General features: G+C 38.3%; 1 protein-coding gene across 3 annotated transcripts in view; it reads right to left on the bottom strand.

Annotated features, from left to right (window-relative positions):
- Nmdar2 (NMDA receptor 2) overlaps positions 1-23152 on the bottom strand; it is a 69159-nt gene extending 46007 nt beyond the window's left edge. For 2 of the 3 annotated variants that reach the window (XM_064137115.1, XM_064138386.1), the window contains exons 1-2: positions 22819-23152; positions 680-1710 (exon numbers count right to left, since the gene is read on the bottom strand). In XM_064137115.1, coding sequence (XP_063993185.1) covers positions 680-1015 — 336 coding nt within the window. In that variant the 5' untranslated portion in view covers positions 1016-1710; positions 22819-23152. Of the gene's footprint in view, positions 1-679; positions 1711-3508; positions 3643-22818 lie in introns of those variants that run through there. The other variant, XM_064137868.1, reaches the window with a different exon arrangement.
- Between the last annotated feature and the right edge of the window lie 2317 nt (positions 23153-25469).

Raw genomic sequence — 25469 nt, 5'->3', positions numbered from 1 at the left:
TTCATAGCCTTTAATAACTCTCGGGGCTTTACCTATGAATTCAATCCCGAAGTACCTAATCTCATTGCTTCCGCGATGGAGTGACGCTTTACGTCGACGAATTAGCAACTACTTCACTTTCTGAAAGCTTCAATTAATCCGATTAAAGTAGAAGTGTTGAAATAAGTTTGAATCTGTGTTCACTAGATTTTCATTCAGCCGTTCATTTTCTATCGTAATGCAATCTAATGAGAGAGGGAGATGTTCTTGAATCTGGTAAAGTTGCTGACGTCATCGCAGGGCAATTTCACGAAGGATGGATCGAGGATATTACTCTGGATTCAATAACAATCTCTCGCGTTTGAGGACTTAATGAGATTGCCAGTTGTCAGCGGTATCGTGAAAAGGCTAGAACTTTCCTCTCGAAATTAATTGAGAAATACCGCTCATATTACATAATTAGTTTTCGAGATGTAGTTGAGGAAGTTTTCATCACATAGAAATTAATTATTGGGATTTTTCATCAACTCGTGGGGCAAACTGTTTATTTATTATTCACAGAAGATGCTTTCAGTTGAAATTTATCCGAAGTAAGTACCACCTAAATGTTGGTCTCCACATTGTTTCAATTTTTCGAATTCATTAAATTAAAAATCCATCTGAATCCGTCTATCCTCACTATTTCAATCAATTTCCTTACCTGTAGATAGGTAATTTTTTGGTTGGCAGCACCAGCTGCATGCGGTGCCTGAGTAAGATGTGGTTCAGCTGTCGTGGATGAGGTAGTCGATACATGTGCCTTCTGTCGTGTTATGTTCAAGCCTCTGTTCTCACCGAGACGAACCCCCGAGCCTCTGGACTCCCCCCGACGATTACCAATGTTCAAACCCCTTGACAGTGTACCTCGTTCACTGGTCCCTATCTTAATAGTGCTCTCACCCCGCACCACATCCCTCCCACCGAACCATCCCAGCCCCCAATCTGGTTTACCAAACACTATCACCAAACTCACGATACACGAAATCGACAGCTTCATTGTTCGGCTAGTTTATGTCATCTATTTTCGGTTTTATCCTCAAGGAAATGATGCTTTTACAAAAACATCTGTGTCCCTTTTTTCGAGAGAGTCTATTACTTCCACACCAAGAGAAAAAAATTTATAGGCGTGAAAATTACATGCTCCATGTGAGAGTATTTAATGTGCGAGTTGGATAAATTTACTTTTGGGAAATTAATCGCATTGATGAAAGAAACTTTAATATGTTCTTAGAATTCAATTTTTGTTGTGAGGATGAGATCAATCACACGACGTTGATCTCTAAGTCAAAATAATACAATCTGTTATATGATAATCATTACATGTGAATAATTGTGTGGATTTTGGCTCCATAGACCACATTGATAAGGAAAAGGTATTAAAAAAAATTGTTATAATCAATTCCACGGGGAAAAAACTTCAAAAAGACATGCCTCAACTCAATCTTGGCATCTTCTCCATCGATTTTCATTCTCCGAATGTCATGTCTCTCCTGTCACAGAAATTCCAACTCGATTCTCGAAATGGAAGATAACACTTGCGCGAGAGTTCCTTCAACGAAATTCCATTCTCCTGTAGTCAATTCTCTTCTTCCTCGCTGTTAACGCATTCCTGAGTTACTGGGTCTTGTCGGCTCGAGGGAGATAGTTTTTCCATTCGGCTTTGCCAACACCTGGGGTATCCGCTCGCCCCTCCTGAAAAACAGATGCAGATGGAATATGAATGACGAGAAAAATTTAATATGAAATTCATGGGGAATGGGGCTACAAGTGATCCAATTACGAAATATTATTACTCGTGTATTTTTCATTTTGTTATTATAGTGTCTCAGAGTGTTTGGATGGTGAGAGGGTCATAAAGGCTTTGACTAGGAAACTCATTTTTCATGAAATGAATAGATATGAGATTTTAAAATGAATATGGGGATGAACGAATTGCTTGTTTCAGAGCTAAATTTTTCTTCAAGGGAGAATGATTACTCTTGAAACAGGTACGCAGGGAAATAAGTTTTTAGTTTCCGGAACCGAGTTACTGACTTGAAGATATGCGGGTTGGTAATATATCGCAGGAAAAAAAGGGATTACGGAAGGTCTGAGATGGAGGTATTTAGCCGAAGATCCGTACGAACGGTACACATCCTGATATAAATTCTGGAGTTTTTCTTGGGAAGTGGAAGACAATACTCCGGTCTCTAGCATTCCACGAGAGTGGCAAAAATGTATTTAAGAAGAATACGACATCCTTCAATACTTATAATTAGGAAGGATAACAATGGGAATTTTCGTTCGCAGTGGGAAATGTATTTAAACAATTGAAAAGTTCCACATTTGCCCTCGTTATGTCTCAACTTCACAAGTCATTATTCATTCAATATTGATCGGCGAAGAAAGTTCACCGTTCGTTCTGTCTCTGGTGTTCTCCAGTATACCCTACACGTTTCATAGAGAGCGAATATGAATGGCGTAAAGAACACAATTCCTCAGAGATGCGAATAAAATTGAAGAGGGAAATATACTCGATGAGATTGATTCTCATCGAGGTTTCATGTCAGATCATAAACTTCCTTGGGATATTCTTGCCTCTTCCATAGAAAAGAACGCGACTGTATCGCCAAAGATCAACATCAGAGTTTGTTGATGTAGAATTCATAACGAAGGTATTATTGTGAAGATTGGAGTGATAAAGAAAAGAGAGAACAAGCTCAAGTATCCCATCGCTCCAAGTTTTCTCATTTTTTATGAAGTTTGTTTCCTTCTTAAGCCAACATAATGAGACACACCTGAACTCCCCCGAGTAGATTAATGTTTATATTTATATTTTCCGTGATTTTTTTTCCATCACTTTGTGTGTTTCTATGTCAAGCTGTTAATATTTTGATAGAGTGATATTCCCTTTCCATTAACAAGCTTTCTCCACATTTCCTCGACAGTTCTTCTCCAATGTATTTTTGAAACGATGAAAATCATTTTTACTCGGTCCACTTTCTCCTTAATTTTTGCATTTGCAAGGAAATACGTTTAGCCGGCTTCTTCATTACAAATACAGAGAACAATCTCGCTCTCAAAGTCTACTCCACTCAGCCAAATCTCCAGCGTGAATTTTCCGCTGGAAGACATCACTTGAGCTCACCACTGCCATCGCATATTCATTCAGCTTTTCCTTCTTAAGCCGCATGGCGCTTCAACCCCATTGCAACCACAGTCACGTCGATTCTTCGAAAATTACCGGGGCATTGTCATCACCTTCTGCAAGAAAAATCTCAAGCAGAGGTTCGAATTAAAAGCCAGTTGCTCAATATAGATTGTTGATTAAATATTGAGGCATTAAACACCCGACGTAGACCCAATTGGTGAGAATTTAATATCACTGGAAAAAATTTTCTCTAAAAAAATCTTTAAAAATTCTAAGGCGAGGGGAACGTAGAATCAGTTTTGGATTTTAAAACTTTGTTAGAGTAGGGAAAATTTCAGTTTGGGTACAAATCACATTTACCAAATTTTCTTAAGCCACTGCAGTAGAATTCACGATGCGTCTGATAGCAAAGTAACGAGTCTGTTCTTTTAATTTCAGATGTGGAAGACGAAAATGATAATTCGTATTTTTTCTTCTGCTGATGGGAAAAAATGGCAGATCGATGGGGCTTCATCATGGCTGTTTGGTAAGTTTGTTTTTTTTTTAACTTGTTCCTATGCGTAAGACTGAAACAGCTGATTGTCTGGAAGCTGTCACAACTTTCGAAAAAAATCCCTTATTATGAACTCGCGTGCGGTGAAGGCCCATTTACAGCCTTCCAGAAAGAACCGACAATGCTGATCAAACGAAACTAAAATAACCATCCCCCGAAGCTGTAATCAAAGAGAGGCGGAACTAGTCGGTGTATACAGTTGCAATGTTCTATGCATGGGTATTTTGTGATATTGGAATGAGGCTCTGAAGCACGGTATAGGGAAACTACTCCCATTGTGGATTACTGTGGCGTCTCTTCCTCCATTAGAGCATGCTTCCCTCTAGCCTCATCTCCCACCCCCCCCCCAGCATCGTCTACGAGTGAAATGCTCGAGGGATGGGAATGCGGATTCTATATCTGTATCAGCGACACTCAGTGTTCCAATTAAGCAGAGGGTCAATTGAAGCTCTAATGAATTTGCCGGAAGGGCATGGTTACAATCTTACGGTTATGGTGGTTCTTCAATGGGAGATTTCACTAAATTTGTCGAGTTTATTTTATGAGGTTGATTGTAATATATTTCGTATAAACGTTGGTGCACAATCTCCCTATGTTTCAGTTGCTAAACAAATTATAGCAGAGTCGAGAATAATTAACTGTAAAGAACAATTAATCCATTACTTCTTTTGCTTGAATTATATTTACATTTGCAAACATTTATTTCATAATGATTTTATTATTTGCATTTTATGAGTCGATATTGAATGTTTGAAAATTACAGGCACTTCTTTTATAAATATTTGATCAATCATTAATTGCCTGTCATTGATGAAGCATTTATCGAGAATCATAACAAATTTAGTGGCGTTCAGAATTATAGAAGAACTTAATTAATTACCTTAAAGTATAAGATATCCAAAACTTTGAGCCTTTTGATTAAGATCCTAAACATGCACATATTTTTTCTTCTCTCTTGACTGTTTCCCTATACCGTGCTCTTGAATAGTCATCGAATATTAATTAAAAAAAGAAGTATCGAATCTGGCCGGAAAATGGCCATAATGAGAGTGGGGTAAAAACCCTCTAAAATTACAAATTCCAAGGAAAAATCGGTTCATAGAACTTTCCTCATTCTTATTCACCCTGAACGCAAAGGCGACCCTGGAGTCCTTGGATAGAGCGATAAATTCAATAAGGCAAAAGTCTTTGGTACAAGCGAGGAAGAGAGAGAGAGAGAGAAAAGTGACCTCGTCGTATCGTCTAATGGGATATATGTTCCATGTAGACATTTCGCATTGTGAAATAGCCGGCGAGGTTATATATGTTAAGGAAGATATATCGGGTAATTTGAGGTTACAGGATGAAAGTGGCAGGTACAATCTTTCTCACCCAACGTACTCTGCTACTTACCTTCAACCATTGAATTATCAGAGAATGCATTCTTCGTAACCATAGACGACATTGCTGTCAACACTTTTTCACAAAGGGCTATCGATTTTTCGCCCCGAGTCAACGTCAGTCTGATGGTGAAAATATTCGGGAGTCTGGTTCAGAATATTTGACACATGATCAAAGCCCTCATTAATCGGAAAAAAAAGAAAATAACGTTTCCCTTCAGCTAAAATCGTTAGCCCATTTGAAAATGTTCAGGGCGTAGAGGTCAGATAATATAATACACCATACGATACAGCCATACGATACATATTTATGGTATAATAAAACAACCATCGGTATACAACAACTTTACGAAAGCTGCACCCTTCGCCGATAGAATCAATTGATATAGACAAGAAATGTGAGGTGAATAATGAGATTATTCCATGAGATTACCTCCCTCTCTCCATAAATTCAAACAATGTGGGTTCTCCAATCAATGTTATCGCGCGAACCTCCAATCATGCCGAAGATGAGCAGAATTCGATGATTTCATATTACAATACTGGACATGCCCCAAGTCAACACTGCATCAGCTCTCAACTCCATGAGAGCACACGCTATCCAAATAATCCCCACATGCACCGTATCGCAGTGACTGCATGTGGCGACAGCAGTCAGCCTCCGGAATGATTTGAATTAACATGAGCACCCAAACATACCTGGGGCACAGCTCCTCTATTGTGCGCCCCGTTGGCCTCATAATTCCACTATTATCGTATTTTCCCTGATTATACTTGAAACGGGGGTGGAGGACTGTAGCTTTTCTAGCACAATGGACGAAATTTAACGAACGAATGCGTTAGGGAATCAAACACGAGAATTCCATTCATTATTCCTTAGCATAATGAATGGAAAAAAAATTACCAAAGTTTTTTCAAGTCTCGGGAACAGACCGATGAAAAATTGAATCAACAGCACCCGGAGGCAATTACTCAGCGATTAAGGGATAACAGCCGGCTACCGTTTCCTCGTAATTTCCAATTGAATCGTATGCTCAAAGTTATGAATTTTTTGCCCGGTAAAATCGCCACCTGGAGATTATTACGTTTATAATGACCTTCTATATAGAACGAATAGCGAACCGCAAAAAAAACGTGAAAAAAAAAATTATTATTTGGCCAATTGGTTGAATCGACTTGAATTACTGTATCATCTTGCGATTAAATGGAGAGACACATGAGAAGAGAGTAAAGATGGATGGTGATATGAGCACTATGAAGACTTACGCGATTCACCTTGATATATCAGCTATATACCCGCAGCCAATAGTATTTCAACTCGATTGAACAGTTACTCATGTTTGAAGGCTTTATCGCCATATCATCTATCCGCATGTACGCTCAGACCATCGGGGAGCGGAAAATATCAGTATCTGTGCTGATGCCCCTTCTCTTATCAATCCTTCTGTCAAAATTAGTTAGGTTCCTACTGAAGACATTTCAGTATCAGATCCAGTCGTTTTGATATTCCGAGTAGAACGTATGCGTTCAATGGAAGTGGCAGGCTCTCTTTGACGCTTTCATTTACATTCTGATGCCTTCGCTCTCTTGGATATCTCACGGGAATGTCGAAAATGTGACAGCCTGATAAATCTATCAGGAAAAGAATGTCATTGAGTCATTACTTGAGTTGAGAAGGGCGTGGGTTGTCTCGGAATTTTTTTTTAATTGCAGTAATTAGAGGACGATCTCATTTCACCCTGTTCATTCTCTCCTGAATTGACTCATAGTTATTACAGAATATAAATAGATTCTTTAGCCTCGATTCGAATCCCCAGTCGCTAGAATTTTCACTTATGCAGTGAAACGGAGATGTTTGGCATCGAATGGGACATTGAATAGTTAACAATTCTCACTGAATTTGAGACGTTCCCCAGCGAAACTGTGACGCGATGTCACGAATATGCAGGATAAGGACAAACCAAATAAGCCCCCCAGTTACTTTGAAATTCTGCTCGTATAAACTTACACGAATGAGGATCATGAAATTCGATTACATCCTGCTCAGCATCGAATACAGGGGGTTTTGGGGTATCTGTGTGCGCTCTGCATTGTCATAGGGCGTTGCATTAGCACAATAGTAAAATTCACGGAGACCATGGAATCATCTGTCCCGCCATTTTCAGTCTAAGATGAATTATGAATTTAAAGTCAGTCTAGAAAGAATTATGAATTTAAAGCGACGAATTAGATGTTTGAACGAATTTATCATATTTGGACATCACAGGATATTTCACAGAATGGACTGCGGGATTTCTGTTCGATTCCTGGGCCATTATCTCCCCAGAGAATGGATGACCAGTAATTTCGATTGTATCTAGACCACCACTTCTGTTCAAACTTTACTGCTCCCTCCCCACTTATAAAAGCTTTTCCCGGTTTCCCCGCAAAAATACAACACTGACCCTAGATCTAGAACGTAATGGTCACGACTCCCTATGCATTGCCGCAGACCGTAAAGACAGAAAGTTTTATTCTCTGTACATTCAGGTGCTCGGACCATTTCTACTACCTTTTTTTTCCAATTAATTCTACCCGAAATCTCTCACTTCCGGGTGAAATTACTTCCAAGTATATCTCCCCAGAAAGATTCGGGAATAATTTTCGCCGCACTTTAGAGAAAATTGCGTGGAGAATGAATTTATGAGTGTCTCTGAGCACTATTTGAGGTAAGAGAATCCTTTCTCATTTTGACCAACACGTAATACCACTCGACGGCGACCCGCTGAATGTAGATATATGAAATTCGCTGTGGAAACAACCGGATTCGGTTCATGGCGATTCTGAGTGACATTGTGAGCTTGAGAAATTCTGTTTATAAACGTTGAAAGTAAAAGATCATTATGTACATCCGCGCATTTCATTAATTTTTATTTCTCCTGATTTTTATTTCGATACGTGTCCTGAATTCTATGAAATTGAAGAAATTCATCAGAACTGATCGTTATTGGTATAAAAGAAAAATTCAGAAAATTATGCAGTTCTCTTTAGGATGTCAAACGCCCTTTAGGATGTACGCCCTTTCCCTTTTCTCTAAAAAACGGAAGAAGATCCATAATAAATTGATAAATATTGATTATTTTTATGATTCAAATTTCTACTACATCATTAACTTTGGTTTTTCCCATGTCTACTGAGAAAACAATCCGGTGAAACATAAACATTTTCATTACTGCTAGCTTTTTATATACAACAGTCATTCACTTTATTTTCTAACGTGTTGCGGAGAATTTTGGAAATCAAGTTTTTTTCTACGGCCTGGAATAACATTCAGTTATTCATTCATTTTTTTATTTTGATAGCACTGACTCTATCTTGCGGCCGTTATTCCTTTTCACCGGGCATTACAATTTTTTAGTTGATGGTATTTTCATATCCATCACCCGGAGTGGTAGATATTATTTTTTGAGTGGGAGATAAACCGATTTGCTGTCAGTCCTGAAATTCCCAGCGGACTATTTTTCATTCGCCAGAAAAATCACCGAGGGCTGGATTCCAGGCAGATCCATTTCGAGGGACTTGATTTTGGACACATGGGGGTTATTCTCGAGTTTAACATAGTACCGTGTGAATATAATTCAAGACACGGCCCCCCAGGTGTGATATAAATACTCTACGATTTATCAACACTATTTTTTCTCGTACAAAAATACTTTTGGTATTACAAAAGCGAAAAGTAGTGAAATGGAATGATATTCGAATTTGCGGTCGGTTTGTTAAAAACACTCAAAGTACATTCTCCCGTAACGAGAATAAAATTTGCTCTTTTGTTAGCTTTTTCGTAGCCCCACAGGCAAACATCATCCAACGAGCAATTTATATCTACAATTACCCAGCTTTTAGAGTCATTTTTGGGACTTTTTTCTCTCCATGTATTATTTTAGGAATAGATATAATTGCGTAGAAAACATAAAACATTTGGAATTTGAACGAAGAACAGAGCTTTTCACAAGTAAATGAGTTCCCAGATCAGTAAGAACGTTCTCTATAGTGAACAAAAGCTCGACGATGAGCTCTCAGCACGGGGTAGCTTCATCAAGTGGTGGAATACCACTGGCCACTTCATACGTCCGGCTTATCGAATGTTGGAAGAGGAGCCATAGCTGGGTATTACTTCTGCCATATAATCCAAGAGCTTTTTTTCATTTCGTCCCACATATTGACGGGGGGAATGGGGTCACTTTTATTTGATTCCCAAACTAAAGTCGCATCTTTCTGCTTTTGTTTTCATTTCCATAGAACAATTCAAACATAAAAAATTATTCAGTTTCCCTTTCACCAGAGTTTTAAGCTTCGTTTGCATTTTTTTGTATAAACTTTCATTCGACGTTAACAGTAAAAAAATATTTTTTTTCAACAGAGTACAATATTATGATCAATGTATATATCTCCGTCCACAGTTGATATAATATAAAATAAAAGTTGATTTCTTCTCGTTGAATTTTATTGACGCGATTTTTCCTCCTCAATAAAAGTGAAGTAAAATTCAAAACGTTTTTAAATGGAATAAACAAAAGTAAAATGGACGTGTTAACGGAGAAAATTGCGATTATAATTCCTGAATTAATTTCCCTACTATTTCTATGAGCCCCGAGGCTCGCACTTGCAGACAACATTTGACAATTTCACACCAGGGATTTTTCTCATCGCGTAGTGCGCGCGTTTTTATCGCTAATAGACGATCGCTTTTAATGCCTCGATTCCGGAGCTTTCGCACGCACCACGTATGAAGCGAAATTCATGAATTTATGGAAAGACCATTCTCGTTAAACGTGCCCGGGAGTTCAACAAAAGCTATTGAGTGTATTTTAACACAACGTTTTTTTATCGCATATTTTGTTGTTTTATTCCATATAAAGGAGCATCTCTGTATTACAATTGAAACACTTAAGTACACGTCAATTGTTTTCGCTCAGTTGAATTCTCAAATGCTTAAAATAACCATTTTCTTATAGATTTTTATACAGAGATTTATATCGGGAATAAGCGCACTCGGCAGGCCATTTCCCAAGCAATATCGGCACGTTATAGTACGTTGCTGTGAGCGTATCACTTTATTTTTCATTGGTCAGAATCTCAGCCGGAGAATCTTATAAATAGCCACAACTCGATGAAAAAGAAGAGCTGTATAAAGCTGTTCTGAAAGTGAATTTACTCAATACGCGCATTTTCCTTAAGACCTTCTTGATTCTTATACTGCAAAGAATTCATATTTGAAAGTTATCGGAATATCAAATATCAGATGATAACAAACGGTCGCATTTTTTGTGATTGAGAAGTTTCAGATGGCTAATTCTAGTCTATTTTGCCATTGATAGGACTATTCAACTTAAACTCAAGCCTTTTGTTCGATCATTAATAGGTTTATACCCGAGCAAACCATCAACACAACTGCAGCCCAGGGAAGGGCACATCTCTCTATAGCTCATAAACCGCACACTCATGACGAAAGTTTATACTGTATCTGAGTGAATCTCGTTGGCTTGCACTAATGTCGGTCATCATCACTGCAGAACTACCTTGATGGTCTTAGTTCGCACTTGGTTCACGTATTTCAGTGAAGGGAATTTACATTTAATGAATGATTTAAATCACTCCAAGGAGCGATTAATCAATTCTGCACAACAACCTGATACAATCCTGATAAACCTGATACACTACGTTATGAGGGTGTGTTGCGTGCCATCTCGCAGAAGCGTCAATTTTCATAAATTTCATAAATTCATTAATCGCAATTATATTCACTATTTTTTAATCCTCAATGCAGCTGTCATCTCAACCTTTTTATTAGGGTATTTATACTTTCAAAGATAGTTATTTCCCACCTCCTTTGTATTTTTCCACCAGTGGGAAAACTTCTAACTTTAATCTCATTCGTTCGGCATTGCCACCACCATTTAGCATATAAGATTAATATTGTGAAGTTCTAGTAACAATTGTGAAAGCTGGTGAAAACAAGTGAAGTGTTTAGATCCGACAAATCCAAGTCTTCCAATATTCACCCATCGCATCCTCACTCACTCCAACCCTTTCAAAAGCCTCCTGAACTAGTTACTCAAGGAACCTATTCGGCGTCTACCAGTTAGGTTGATAGTGTATCAACTCAGACCTCTGGAATTTACAACTCCAGAGGAATAAGATTTATTTCATTATTCACCCCAACTTGTCCCACCGTTCAGCAAAACCAGAGTGTGCAATACTTTTTCACGAACGCCTCGACAACTTTCATCAAGCAGTCGACCAGTTTTACTGAACGATTACCAGACAGTTGGGTAATTCCTCCTGAACTTTTCTCTTCGTGCAGCTGTAAATGCACAATACCACAATCCTCCACTGCATGCAAATAATCCGCTATGAGGCCGAGCCCACTTTAAAGCACTCAATCACGACAGGTGAGAGAGTATTCAGACACCTCAACCACATTACACTAGTTTGCAACCTGTCAGGTTTATCAGTTGCTCTCCCCCACCCGTCATTGGGAAAATTTTGATAACACTCTTGTCGATAAGTTCAATGTTACCAAAGACACTCGACGATGTCGAGCGATTTTCAAGCTCTATATCCACTGCCATCCACCAACTACTTGAAGCAAGCCAAACTTTAATGTAGACTTTCACATGTCTCCCTGCTGGTTTCCACGTCGCTTAACATTTTGACTAAAGTTTTAATTAAAAAATTTAATATCATTGAGAGATGTCTATGGAGAGGCCTGTTTAACTAAATATTCCGACTGGTGGCGATAAGCTTGATCAATAGTCTCCAACATTTTCCATTTCTTGTAAATAATTTAATCTGCCTCCATAAAGTTTACGGTAAATTTGAAGTGTGTGAGAATTTAAACTTTGATCATTAGTGATGCCCGTAAGAGCTTTTAAATTATCGAGTATTTTCCTGTAACATCATTGTAAACCAATCAGAATATCAAATTTTGTGGATTCAAAAGTCCACAGCCGCTTGTGTAAGCGATCTTTCAGGAAAATTGCAAACTATCGATTGGTTGCAGAGGAGCGTGAGAGAATTTTCATTTTCAAGAAAAAATCGGAGTGGAAAATTTATTTTTCAAATAAAGGGAACTAAAAAATTACCCCCAGGAAGAGTAAGATTTACTAGACAGAGAGAAATAATTCAATGAAATTATGTGGCAGTTCCCTAATATTACGGTGGGTTCATGAAGGTAAAAGTACGGAACGTTCCATAAAAATTACGTCATGGGCTGCGTATTTTTTACGAAGCGTCCGTCCTTTTTACTGGACCTTCCGTAATTTTGATCTACCGTTAATCTCGTCTGTCAATCACGGGACATCCACATAAATTTAATTGAAACTTTTATCTCCGTGAGCTCGAAACGTGGGTAACAATCAGCAGATTTTTGCTCTTAATTTATTCTTTGCGTTCAAATAATTCAGAATTTCGCAATTACCTGGAGAAGGACAAATCACTTGAAATGACTGATTCGTAAAATAATTAATCATTGATTTCGTCAAAATGACGTGAAGTGATATCTCTTTCAATTCGCCATTTCGGGCTTCTTACCTAAATATCACGCCATCATTATTCTAATTCTGCTTCTCATGCGAAAATAGCGATCATTAAGTGCCTCCGAAAGCATGAACCCAACGAAGCACACAGAACTATAAGAGGACTTCACAACAGTACAATTCGATGTCAAGGCAACTCCAGCCTTCGCCGCGAAACAAAGGCTTCGGTCTCAGAATGAATAAAAAACCGAAATAAATCCGCTCTGAGTGGCGTAAAGAGCAGTAAGTAGCTCCAGCCATTATTCCCCGTGCAATTCCGAAACACTACGACGCAATATGGCCCCGATGCTCGGAAACTTCCCAAAGGGTTTCCATGTTTCGGAGAAAAATACCTGGGCAATCTTAGACATCTTTGTGACACTCAAAGGTTTCGCTCTACCTCCAATGGTCCCCAAGAATGTTACTCCCATACACATAAACGAGCAGCTGCTGCTCTATGAGGCTAATGGAAATTTCATTGGATGGGTCGAGTTGAACCGCCAAAATATCTATTACTTAACGAAAAGAAAAAATATTTGTCGATACTTTATAAAAGGGCAATGGGCTTTGGCTAATACCGTCGATTGTGCACAGTAGAGACCAAAATGAGGGATTATTTTTCGTCATATTTGTTGTCTCATTAGGGCTGGGAGGTTCCGTTATTTTAAAGCATAAAATTACCGGTCAATTACCATCCCATTTTTTTCATCCGTTCCATCCATTCCCCGTCGTCAGCAACCATTTTCTCAATTATCGAGCATTCAGTGAATTATTAATATATTATTGGAATATATTTTTTATTGCCTTCCTAACCATCTAGATTTTTTGCTGAAATATTTTCAACCCTTTGTTCCCTCTCAAAGTTGCCAAATTGTAATTTTCCTTAATCTTTGACTAGACTTTGCACAATTTTTCTCCGTTCCACATCGTGAAGTAATTCATTAACAATAGACACGTTAACAATTAAAATTATCATCATGGGTAATGTCAACACTCGTAAAGTGATAAATTTCGAAATTTTCAGTTTATACTTCACAATATTTTAGTAGTCGCCGTAAAATTACTGAAAACGGCGACGCGACGTCGATGGTTAATTTTCCGCGTAGGAATTCACTCGCGTAGTTCGAGTTGATGTGCTTCCCTCATTTAAAAATAAATCACGGCTCATTAAAGTCTATAGGTTCACTCATCATTGTACATAATGGCTCCAATTGTATTTTCCTCTTTATGGATTCTTGAGACTGAAAATGATCGCGATGTAATAGCTTACGATATCTAAACGTCTCCTGCGACAATGACAAGCCCAGGGATATTTACCTTACATCGTGGGTCGTCGCTAAAGCCATTCTGGGCCGTTTTATTCGTTCATCATTTTTTTTTAAGGTCTTAAAATTTTATGGTGAACTCTGCAGTGCCGCGTAAGGGTGATAGATTTTTGATGAGAGGGGGACACGATAAATGGAATGCTTTACCACGGGTTCAATTATTACCTCACGGCTGAGCGATAATAATAAGCTCCTCGGGCTTCAATACCACATGTACACCCCGGTGTGACCGTGTTTGTGATAGCCCTACAACGTAATGATCATCACATAATTATCCTCGATGATTGAGGTAGTTGAGTAACGTCAGAAATTACTTATGAGATAGAGCCATTTTTATTTTCCTCACCATTTTTATTTATCTATTATTTATATTCATATTTAAATTTAAGGATCAAAGTTTCCTAACATCGAATAAAATGTGATCATCATATATGAATTTTCACTGAGCTTGGGGATAAAGAGGAGGTAACGATGATTCACGATACGCTTTTATGGTACAGCGGGGTAATTTTTATCAAAAATTTTCTCCCTGTAGGATCATGGGGACGATATGAATTGGATTATGAACGAAACGGAGAAAATACTAAACAGGGGTACCACCTCAAGATGTATGTCAATACTCTGAAAAAATTGATCGATCTAATGAATAGAATCAATATTCCAAAATTGTTGAAGTGTGCACTCGAATAGTTATCGTTAAATTTGAGAATTTCGTGCTCACTGATTGAATCAAGACTCGATAACAATATCACTTTCCACTCCGTTTCACCCTCTCCCATCATCACGCATGAAACATCTTAATGTTGAATTTCAAAATATCTCCGGAAAAATAGTCACCCTATTTCGAAAAAAAAATTGGCAAAATTCTGAATTTTCTCCGGTAGAAAAAACTATTGCTTGCGTCTTTTCCGTCCTTCGTAAATCATCCCTTAGTACCCACCCTTTTGAGAATACCTACCCACGGGACACCGGCGGCAAGTTGGAGGGAAAGTGCCAGCCGTGAAAGGTTTATTACAGCAACGTAAAATATGATTGTCACCCTTATGGCAGTTGACTATATGTTTCTGACTTTTATATCGAGATGTCAGCAGCAAATTTCCATAATATTGTTCTTCCACTACCACTTCATGTATTTCTAAATGCTGGCTTTCCAGAGTTGTTACTTCTCTCTCCCCTTCGACCCACAAGAGCAATAATAAAAAATATTAAAAAGGCGGGGAAGTCAAGGGGAGAATGGATACGATACATCCTCAACCCTCCGCTGATATACTGATGTTCCCTATATAATTGTAGGGTGGGTAACGGTCGAACTCCGAGGTTTGTTGAATTCTCCAATGTTCAGTGAGTCTATTCTCTAGAGTCTTGGATGAGAAAAGGGGGATTCGCCATTAAAGTTATAGAACCAGACGAGTCTCAACGGAATGCCTTCCCCAAAATTTCTGCGCACTCGGTTTACTCGCAAAACTAAATAAACAAAGTAGGACTATGGATTTCGGTAGCGACTCATTCGGAATCTAATTATTATAATGATATTGATTGATTTTTTTTGTTGTGAATAAAAATTTCCAATTTATTGCATCTCCAAAAACAACGTTCTGGGGACGTTCAATAATTTTTATGAAACGCTCGAATTATTATTACGTTCTATTCCGTAAAATTTCGAAATCGTTGGAGAAAAATTACGGAACGTCTTGTTGTCCGCAGAATGGTGTGCTGTCAGACAGGTGGTTAAATTTTATAGAATAAACTGTAGAATTTATGTAGCGACTTGTACAATGTCAGTTCGGACTCATAATTTTTTTATCGAATTTCGCTTCGCTGGCGGATTACATTTCGTGATGTAATTTACACGTTTTCGCAAATTCGAATTTCCCACAGTTATCGCGTTGCGCTGCACAGTTGCAGTTCAGTATGCATCCTAGAAAATTCTGGGGTTTTTTACAAAATTTTAGAATATTTGCATTTTCAAGTTGTCGAGGGGGTTTTCCAAATTTCTAAAAAGTTTAAGAATATCTTCGAGTTGTATAGGGATCTCAAAGAAAACATTCCAATGTTTTTTACTTTCCCGAGTCATCCAAAAATTTTGCCAAGTTGTTTCGAAATGTTTGACCTTTCTTGTAATGTCCCTATATTCCAGAAAAAATTGAAAACATCGAGACAGTATTTTTTCTCTAAAAATTCTAAAAAAATCTGCTATTCAATTTTCTTCGGTTCTGCTCGGACGAAGCCGGGCCATCAATAAATGCACACATAGAAAAAAAAGTACATGACGAGGAAGTTTTGCATGAGCAGACCTATTTTTCTGAAACGGAAGCCTTGATGGCGAACCCTGTAAACCCCTTTTCCAATGATGCCAGTTGAATGGAGACATTCATTAAGTTTCCATAAATGTACTGGATTTTTTTTATGAATTTCAGTGATTTCTTTTATGCGATGGAAAATGTTAAAGAGTAGTAAGAGAATAAATCACAAAGCCTCCTCAGGGAATCCGAAAAGGGAGAATATAATCTTTATTACGGTTACAACCTGGGCCATTCTGACAAAGCAGCATTGTATTAAATATTCCTTTGTGAGCATTACATGCACGAGATTAAAAGGGTGAATTTTTTCCAGAAACAAAAAAAAATTATTATTCTGCTGATCGTGCTCCCTGCCTACCACCACATTCGTTGGCTGTTTCTTTTTGCGCTGACTAACATCACGGCCAACTGGGTTAATTTCCCTTGCCATACGACATAGAATCAAATTAACAAATTCATTAAAAACCTGTCATCAGTATATTTACCCTTGATTTGTACAGTAGCTCGTGTCTGGATACATAAATAATCACCAATGTAAATTAAGTTTCGCGTACTCTTCGGATGATTCAACGACTCAGGGCAAATCGGTATTTTCATCAAGCGTCAAGAGCACACGACGTAGCCCAGACCCTCAGTATAGTATATGTGAATAACCCCATTTCCATCGCAATGCCAGAAAAGCTTGTGGCAATATTTTCAGTTGGCACAACTCCCACAACACATTGGAAAAACCATCTCGATTATACCTGGGTGGAGTATTTTTTTTTTTCATTGCTTTTCTTTTTATTCTCGGACTACGGTAGCAGCTGGAATCACACTACCAGCGATATTCCGTATTAATATTCCACGAATTTGTAACGTAGCCGACAAAACCCAGATAAATAAGTTATTACGAGAATAAAAAACATTGATTGCCAGGTGCATATTAGTTTTCCCACGTATGGCCAATCAGTCTCCAATGTTCACTGGTCATGCCGCTGACAAGTGCTATTGATTCTATTATAACAATCTGCTTTCAAGACATGCCCTTAATTTTTGACGACTGAAATATGGTCGGGAAACAGAACAAAACCGACGCTGTGCAAGAGCAAAAAATATTCAATAACCGGGTGGGCTGATAAGATGCCGCGAAAAATAGGTATTGCAGGAGAAAAGTCAAGGAGAGTGTACTCAAAGCACTCAAGAACATGACACGAAAAGTTCCCTGAAAATTTATTCACGGGTTCACAGCGTCCGGTGTTACCGCCAACGGCTTTTCGCCACTCCGACTAACTTTTTTTTTCCCTCGGTCTATCATACCGGAGGGACAAATTACCGCAGGAAATATGGGGGTGAGACCGAAGGGGATTGCAGTAATTCTACATCACGTTGAGGAGATTGGCGTGTCAATTTTTCTAACAGACGAATAAAGCCACATTGAAAATAGCCCAGAAGCTACGACTGCACAAGACATGTTAACGAGATTTTACTTTGAGAAGATCGTGTCGCTCTTTTAAAAAAATATGGAAAAAGTCATTTTTTCACTTCGTTCATTTGGTGGGGAAGAGCTTGCTGTTTAAATCGTCTTTCTCTAATTGATTGTCCCAGACAAGCCTGATTCAATGTGAATTACGCAATTATGCGAAACCCATCGGGTGATTAGGTTTCCTTTCTTGTTTTCTAGAAAAAAATGTTTTTCTCCTATTCCTCCGAACTGGCAAAAGTGCAAGCCACTATATACGGAAATATGTCACTCGCCTCCAGTGCCATAGTGTTTTTTTTGACATCAAAAGTACTACAAGCAATCTCAGTCTCATTTAAACTCCTCAAGAAAAACCGTTTGGAGCCATTATTCAAGGAATTGATATTCCTCTGCTGTGTTATCATGGGACGATCGAGTTTGAAAAAATTTGAAAAATTGATACGTGAATGTAGGATCGAGTATGAAATAGTGTGGTTGTGCGGTAGGATGAATGAGCCTGTAAGTTCGAGAGACGATAGACCACTGAAGTGACAAGAGAAATAATGGGAGAAGACCCAAGTTATGAAAAAAAAAGATTGGTTCTGAGTGTGTAATAAAACTCTAGACGGTCGAGCCGTGGATAGTAATAAAAAGGGACAGTTCTTGGATTTCGGACAGTGCTGGTAGACATGAAGCGTACAAGTGTCCTCAACGACGGTTGGAGAAGAGTAATGTCTGAATGAACGATGAAAAATGTGAAACATAAAGAGAAAATGTTTTCTTTTAATTGAATGAAAAAGTAGTAATTAATTTCTTTCAACGAAATCTCATTTTTATATTCGGTAAAGGAATTCCGAAAGTGTGTTCCAGGAATATTTATGCGATTAAATAATTGCTGTTCGTTAGCAAAAACAGTGCACGTAGCCGTCACCAAACAAATATGTTTGAAAGTAACCCCAGTATTACCTGCCTAACAATTAATTAAATTTCGAGTACAGCTAAGCCACAAGTTTTGATTAACAAGATGAACACACAGTTCACCAATACCAAAGTGTATGTCGGGTTCAGCACAATTAGCCAGCTTGCCTACGGCACATTTGAAATTTTCCACCGAATTATACCAACGCTGAGGGTGTACAAAATTGCCTCCGTCAACGTAATCAAGTAGCTAAATAACAGTTGAACCGCCGACATCAACGATTACTCTCGAATAACAAATGCTCATAAACTCAAATGCGAAAGTTAAAGGCAATAAATCAATAGTCGTCGGTGTGGAAATGGCTGGATAAATCGAAAAGCTCCATTTTCGAGCAATCGATTAGATAGTCCGATTCCATTCAACTATTAAATTTCATTGGGTTTAAATGTGCGATCATTATTTACCGTTGACACGATGACACGGTAGACAAAACCTATTGGGGCGTGTGTCGCGCTAGAATCAACCCACGAATTTTCAATTCATTTTCCGAAATTTTTCATTTCACAGTGTCAGCGCTGCACTCTTTATGGTCTTGAATCCACGTTGGTTCCGAACCATTTTCGGAAATTATTCCATGCGTCAGCAAACATAATACACCTTTCGTGAATATGCAAGCAGACATATTCATCACTTATCCTTGTCCAATGAGATTGGAAAATGCAAATTCTCTGTTCATGATTTTTATTGGTTTTTGTAAAACAAATCAAAATCATAAGTTCGTAATTATGAAACACACAAATATTGAATCAATGAGTTCATTGGAAAGCTCAGAGCTTCGGCTGCGAATTTTCCAAAATTTAGCTGCCCACTCAATCGATGTTGAGTCAATATGAAATAATTATAACATTTTGTACCGTTTGCGTGGTATTCAATTGAAAGCAGAAAAATAATCCATTTTTACCCACTTTTAGTTTGCTACGGCTTTTGATGCTCCTCTTTACATACATATGTATTCAATGTCTCTCCTCTGTACGTCTGACCATATATGCGACCTTTCCACTCGGTGAGCCCACTCAGCACTGCTAAGCTTCCTGTGCCTCATTTCTGTCTGCCATAAAGTTACACTAACTCCGAACTCTAAGGGCACACGTATTTTCCGTCTGGCCATCATAAACAAGGTGAAAAGCGGTGGAACAGAATCAGACAAGATGAATATTGTCAACAGCAACGAAATAGTCGATATGTTCGAACCCGTTTGGGGGAGGTGACCGTCGAAAGTTCTCCATTCTGAGGACGACTGCTGTGACGTGCCTGGTTGAAACCCATCAAGTGTGAAATTCGAACGAAGATTCAATTGGTTTCAATGGTGTGAAGCAGAGTTGATAGATGAAGGCAGTATTAAAGAGAATGAAAAGTGCTTCTAAATGATTTCGTGTCAGACGATTCCAATCATCACCTGCACTGTCAAAAATGTCATGTTCCTTGGATACCACACGATGTATCAAGAAGTGCACATAATTGTTGATATTGATGATTTTTTTTGAAGCACAGGACGTGATATACGAATTCAGTGCTAGTTGACCAACATCAGTGTGCCAGGAAGTCCACACCAAATTTTTTGACTGTGTGAAAGGGCAATGACAGATATTTTTCTCGTGGAATAAGACGAGACAAAGTCTGCCGATGTGAATGTAACAGTCAATATTTTGGAACCGGTTCTGATGAAGTGACAGTCGAGAGCTGTGCATTCCAGGAGATGACTGCTATGACGTGCTTGGTTGAAAGCCATCAAGCCGAAATACGAGCGAAGATGCAATTGATTCTGGATGGCAGCGAATGTGATGGTGTCGCATAGAATATGATGGATGAACGAAGTATTGAAAACAATGAATAGCATGCCGAAGAGAATTTCAGTCAGACAGTTCATCACCCGAAGCTACAAATACATGTATCCTCCATTTGGTCACATCAAGAATTGGAAAAGGGGTCAAATGTAGAATAAGACAAGATAAAGGTTGTCGATAGGAACGAAACAGTCGATATGTTTCAACCTTTTTAGTTGAGATGACAGGCAAAAGTTTTGCATACCAAGAAATGATTGCTGTAACGTGACTGGTTGAAAGCCATCAAGTCAAACTTCGAACGAAAATTCAATTCATTCTGATGGTAGTGAGTGTGGTGGTGTGAAAGAGAGTCGGGTAGATAAACCGAGTCGTCAAAACTGTGAATAATTTTTGGGTAAAAGTCCCAAACATTTTCCACGGAGTGTTGAACGTAATTTAGCTTAGCCTTTTGTCAATATTCCCAGTCACAAATAAAGGCTAACTGATATCCTAATTGTGATGCAAAACATAATTGGATACAAACACTTTTCCACCCGCTTTTCCCGCATTTGCCGTCGGTGGAAAAGGAATTTCCTGCAGCAAAATGTGAGATAACTGCGCTGGCATTTGCAAACAAAGGGAGTTACGAGAAGATAAGGAAAACTGGCGTTTTGGTCACGTAACCGAACCTGCCCTATCATTCCTTTCATTTGTCCCACCACCAACGAAGACAGATCATGCCAAGAAAGCCCGGACAAATCATGAAGAAATAAAGCGTCATAAAAATTGTCAGATAAAAATATCACCGGATATATGTCTGGATGATATTTCAACGAAAAGCTGAACAATGAACAAATGTATTTCATTTTTCTTCCACCAGCTGCTGTGGAAAAAAAATGATAATTTTCATGAGGGCGGTCACTGACTTGCCACCCTCCCAGGTACATAGATTACCTAAGTTGGCTTTCTTCTCTCAACTTTGGTATGTGATACACTGAACAAAAATTAAAAACTAAAAGTAAATATATATCAAACATGACAGGGCATAACAGTAAGCCAGGAAGTTTTAATACAGAGAAGCCGATGGAAATCCTCACGACACATGCGAATCATGAATTGTTAACGGGCCGTGGAATTCGGTAGTAAAAAGTTTTTATCCCTTTGGATATAAGACACCATTGAACATGTTTCAAATCTGCATTTTGTGACAAATAGAGAAGGACCATAACAACTCTATTATGCGGTTTTATGAGGGTTCTTACCTTAATGGAAAAATTTAAAAAGGGGATATCATCAACTTTTCGACGTTCCATGTCAAAATACCCATCACTGTCAAATGGGTCATAAGAATAATGTCAGCAGCATGTGAGGTATAAATTTAACATAACGTCATAGTCGATCAGTTGAAGGATTGTTTACAAGGGGCAGTTCATAGCTGTAATCAATGACATCACTTGTATTGATTGCAATGTGTTATTGTGAGCCCCCTCACTGGTGTAATTAAATTACATCAATGAAGTCATTTTAAGACCGCAATTCTCTGATTATCTTTCTTGTCGTCGGTTTTTTGAACAGACGATGATCAATTGTAATAAATATAATTATTTGAAAGCCTCCCAATCAGGCCCAGGAGTTCCAGTCGATTATCCGATCCTATGAAATCTTATGAGACTCAGGAGTCAAGTTTAGGTGTCAAACTCAAGGGTCAATTACAGAGTCAAGTCGAGCTGTCTAGACTAAAGTACAAGGGTGAAATATATGAGGCAATCCAGGAAGGTCAACCCCAAGGGTCAAACATCAGAGTCAAGTTCAAGAGTTGAGCCAGGATTGGTTCCTTTCATGATCCAAATAATCACAAAATTTGAAATCGATGTACCCCATGTGATCCTGTCATGTAATCTGTAGTAATGGCAGTCATCACGACTAATCGATTACATTTTCTCATTACCATGTCACTCGCTGGTGTAATCAAATTTCTATCCTACTGGAATCAACGTCATTGTAATTACTGAAACACATGATTAAATTTCGTGCCGTCAGGGGATGATAATTTGGGATAAATGTAAACATTTGAAATCATTTCAATCGTGTGCACACATTGCAATTCCAAATGTTCTTCGTGCACCACAATTATTTTATGAAAAATACCTTGACCATGACGTGTTAGACATGACTGACTGATATTTCCTGCGGTTTTTGTTTTCGAATTTTGGGTATCGACAACTGATCGTTTGACGGTTTATACAGCTGAACGCCTGCGGCCTGACCTACCGCAATCCATGGGAGAAAAATAACAAAGCAAACCCCTGCACCGCTAGCTGATTTGGTCTACGCGAATTATATAACATCAGAAGTAAATATTGTCTTTACGCACCAGAGATAATTCGCCTGGATATTCCGTCGAGACGATGAGGATTCACGAAATTATTTTTAACATTGTAATTATTATCCGAGAAAATTATTTATTAAAAACATCGTAAAAATCCAAAGATGCGAACAAACGAGAGAGAATTTTTAGTGTCAGTATACCGCACATTGTTTAGTCACGTCTAGGACTCTTGAGAGTAACCGATGGGGGAAAAACGGGGGTAGGTTTTTTTACTGAAGATAATTACCGATGCACTTCGATTAAAGTCTAGGCGAGATGAAAATACTAGGATTTCAGTAGATCGCACGGCTCGCGCACCAAACCCAACTGAGAAGACAACGTTCCATGTTCCCATGGCCGCGCCCCCGCCCGCCACCCTCGTTTAACCCCTCGCGCAGGCGTTCGAAAAGCCCCCCGAAAGACGTAAACCCGTATATAGTTCAGTCTCCGGTGTCTACCACACCTCTTCGAGGACCCCCTTTTCCGCGTAAAAATTGCCTCTCGAGTGTCACAGCTTCGGCGATCAACCCTTTGCTGGGATATCCGTTGCGTACATTGGAGATCGCCTTCCCTTTTTGATCGTTGTCGCTCGTCTTGCAAGGCTTTATCAAAGACCCGAATTTCCGGGGAAGAATAGGGGATGGATAATCCTAACGCATTAATACAGATTATTGAATAGTGATGGATTGAGATACGAACATAAAGTTAAATTGAGTGGGATTATGATGTCGAAATGTAATCGATTAGTCCTTATTTCGTCTCTAATGAGAGTACATGGACAATGTACATGGGGAAAAAAATTCTTGACAAATTACGTGTCTGTTCCGTAATCTGTCAGTCAGAAGAGTATTCAGTAAAAATAATAGAACAGTTACACCTTTTTTTACTCAACGTTTTGTCCTTTTTCTGGAACATTTTCGACTTTTTCCTGAAGCTTCACTGAAAAAGTTCCTCACTGTTCCGTAATTTTTACCGAACACTATTTTGACCGGCAGATTACGGAACAGACACGTAATTTTTAAAGAACTTGTCCCTCCATGTACGTTTTTCCGATATAAATTTCCAGAGGCAGAAGTGGAATTTCTCGCTGGTCGTCAGTTTGCGCCTCTTTTCCGATGCCAGCACTAGGAGACCTTTACAAAGTATCCCAATCTATCACTGCAACACACCATCAAAATTACCCCGAAGGAAAAAAAAATACTTCTACCCAAAAAGTATATATTCGGCGTAAGCGATCTCCTGACAAATGGAATCAACTTAGTTGGGGACAATGAAGGAAATCCCCCCGATAACTAATAACTTCCGCAGAATATAATTCTCATGTTGAGAAATTGAGACGTATTGCGAATGAATCCATCAGTTCCAGGGCAAATTGTGTGATGCTTTTAGTGAATCAAGTCGATGTTATTGAGTAAACTCTATATATTTGCGGTAAACAATGCTGATGTACACGAAACACGATGAGTTCAAGACAAAACTTGGACTTTCGAGGAATAACTTTGTTCTGTGAAAATAATATTCCTCCGATGGTTCTTTAATATAAAATATCCTTCTTCGTTCTTCTTGAATTATTGAAGCTATTGTACAGAAAAAACTATATCATTTTTTTGTAAAAAATTTTCTCTGCAGCGATTTCCTGCAGAAACTTCTGATAAAAGTGTTCTCCAGGTTATCATTGAACTTCAGTGTAGAAGAAATCAAACAAAAAAAATCTTAAGCCTGAACATCTCTATTTAAAATATTTCAATCGATTAAATACAAAAAAATGGAGTTTAATTGACTTTATTACAGATGTCAATAAATGCAATAAAAATGGCTAGCAAATAGTAGTTATTCCGTCAAATATGCAGGTAAAAATAAACTTTCCTGCAGTGCTTCAGAAACCATAGAACTAAAGTCTTCAATATTAGCCATTTGAGCTAAAAGCGCCAATTATATTCGTATTTCGTGATCGATATCGACGTTCGCTTGATTATCCATATCTCCTATCAGGTGAGAATTAAACGTCATTGCCTCGGCCATTGAACATGACGACTGCTGTTATAGGCCACAGCAATATAGCCCAACCCCGTGGGATATATCCTGGAAGCCCTGCACACCCACAATGTAACATTCCAAATTCCTCGAACCTCATAGTCCACGTTGTCCACGAGCTCGTTAATAAGCCATCATCCTACAGCACTAAATTCTCCACATTTTCCGGATGCTTCGTCCTTTTTAGTGTTTGGAATACTTCAACTATATTTGTAGAGTGAAATCATTATAATTAGAATTATATTGATCGAATTATCTTCATTTTTGTTTTTTCTCCGCTGAATTGTTAACATAATAACGATACGATAACAAGATTTTAGGGGAAATTTCGGCTATTGAATAACGTTCCGTAAATATCTCGAAATGTTGGGTACTGTCAACATGTTTAGAAAAAACGGCGGACTATTGAAGATTTAAATCACTGAAATTTCTCCCTTATCAAGTTTTTGAATCCTCTAGATCTGTAATCATACCAACTTTTTCTCTGGTAATTCATCCATTTTTTTCATGATTATCTTCAAATAATTTTTCTTGTGAAATTGGATTAAATTTTGAGGTTTTAGAAAACGTTATTTTAAGGAGTAATATTTATAGAATTTACAAAATACTTCTGTTCAATCCAC

Source organism: Diachasmimorpha longicaudata, chromosome 1 (genome assembly GCF_034640455.1).
Source record: "Diachasmimorpha longicaudata isolate KC_UGA_2023 chromosome 1, iyDiaLong2, whole genome shotgun sequence".
NCBI lineage: Eukaryota > Metazoa > Arthropoda > Insecta > Hymenoptera > Braconidae > Diachasmimorpha > Diachasmimorpha longicaudata.
Note: the sequence above shows the minus strand (reverse complement) of the source record. Positions and strands in the feature narration are given on the sequence as shown.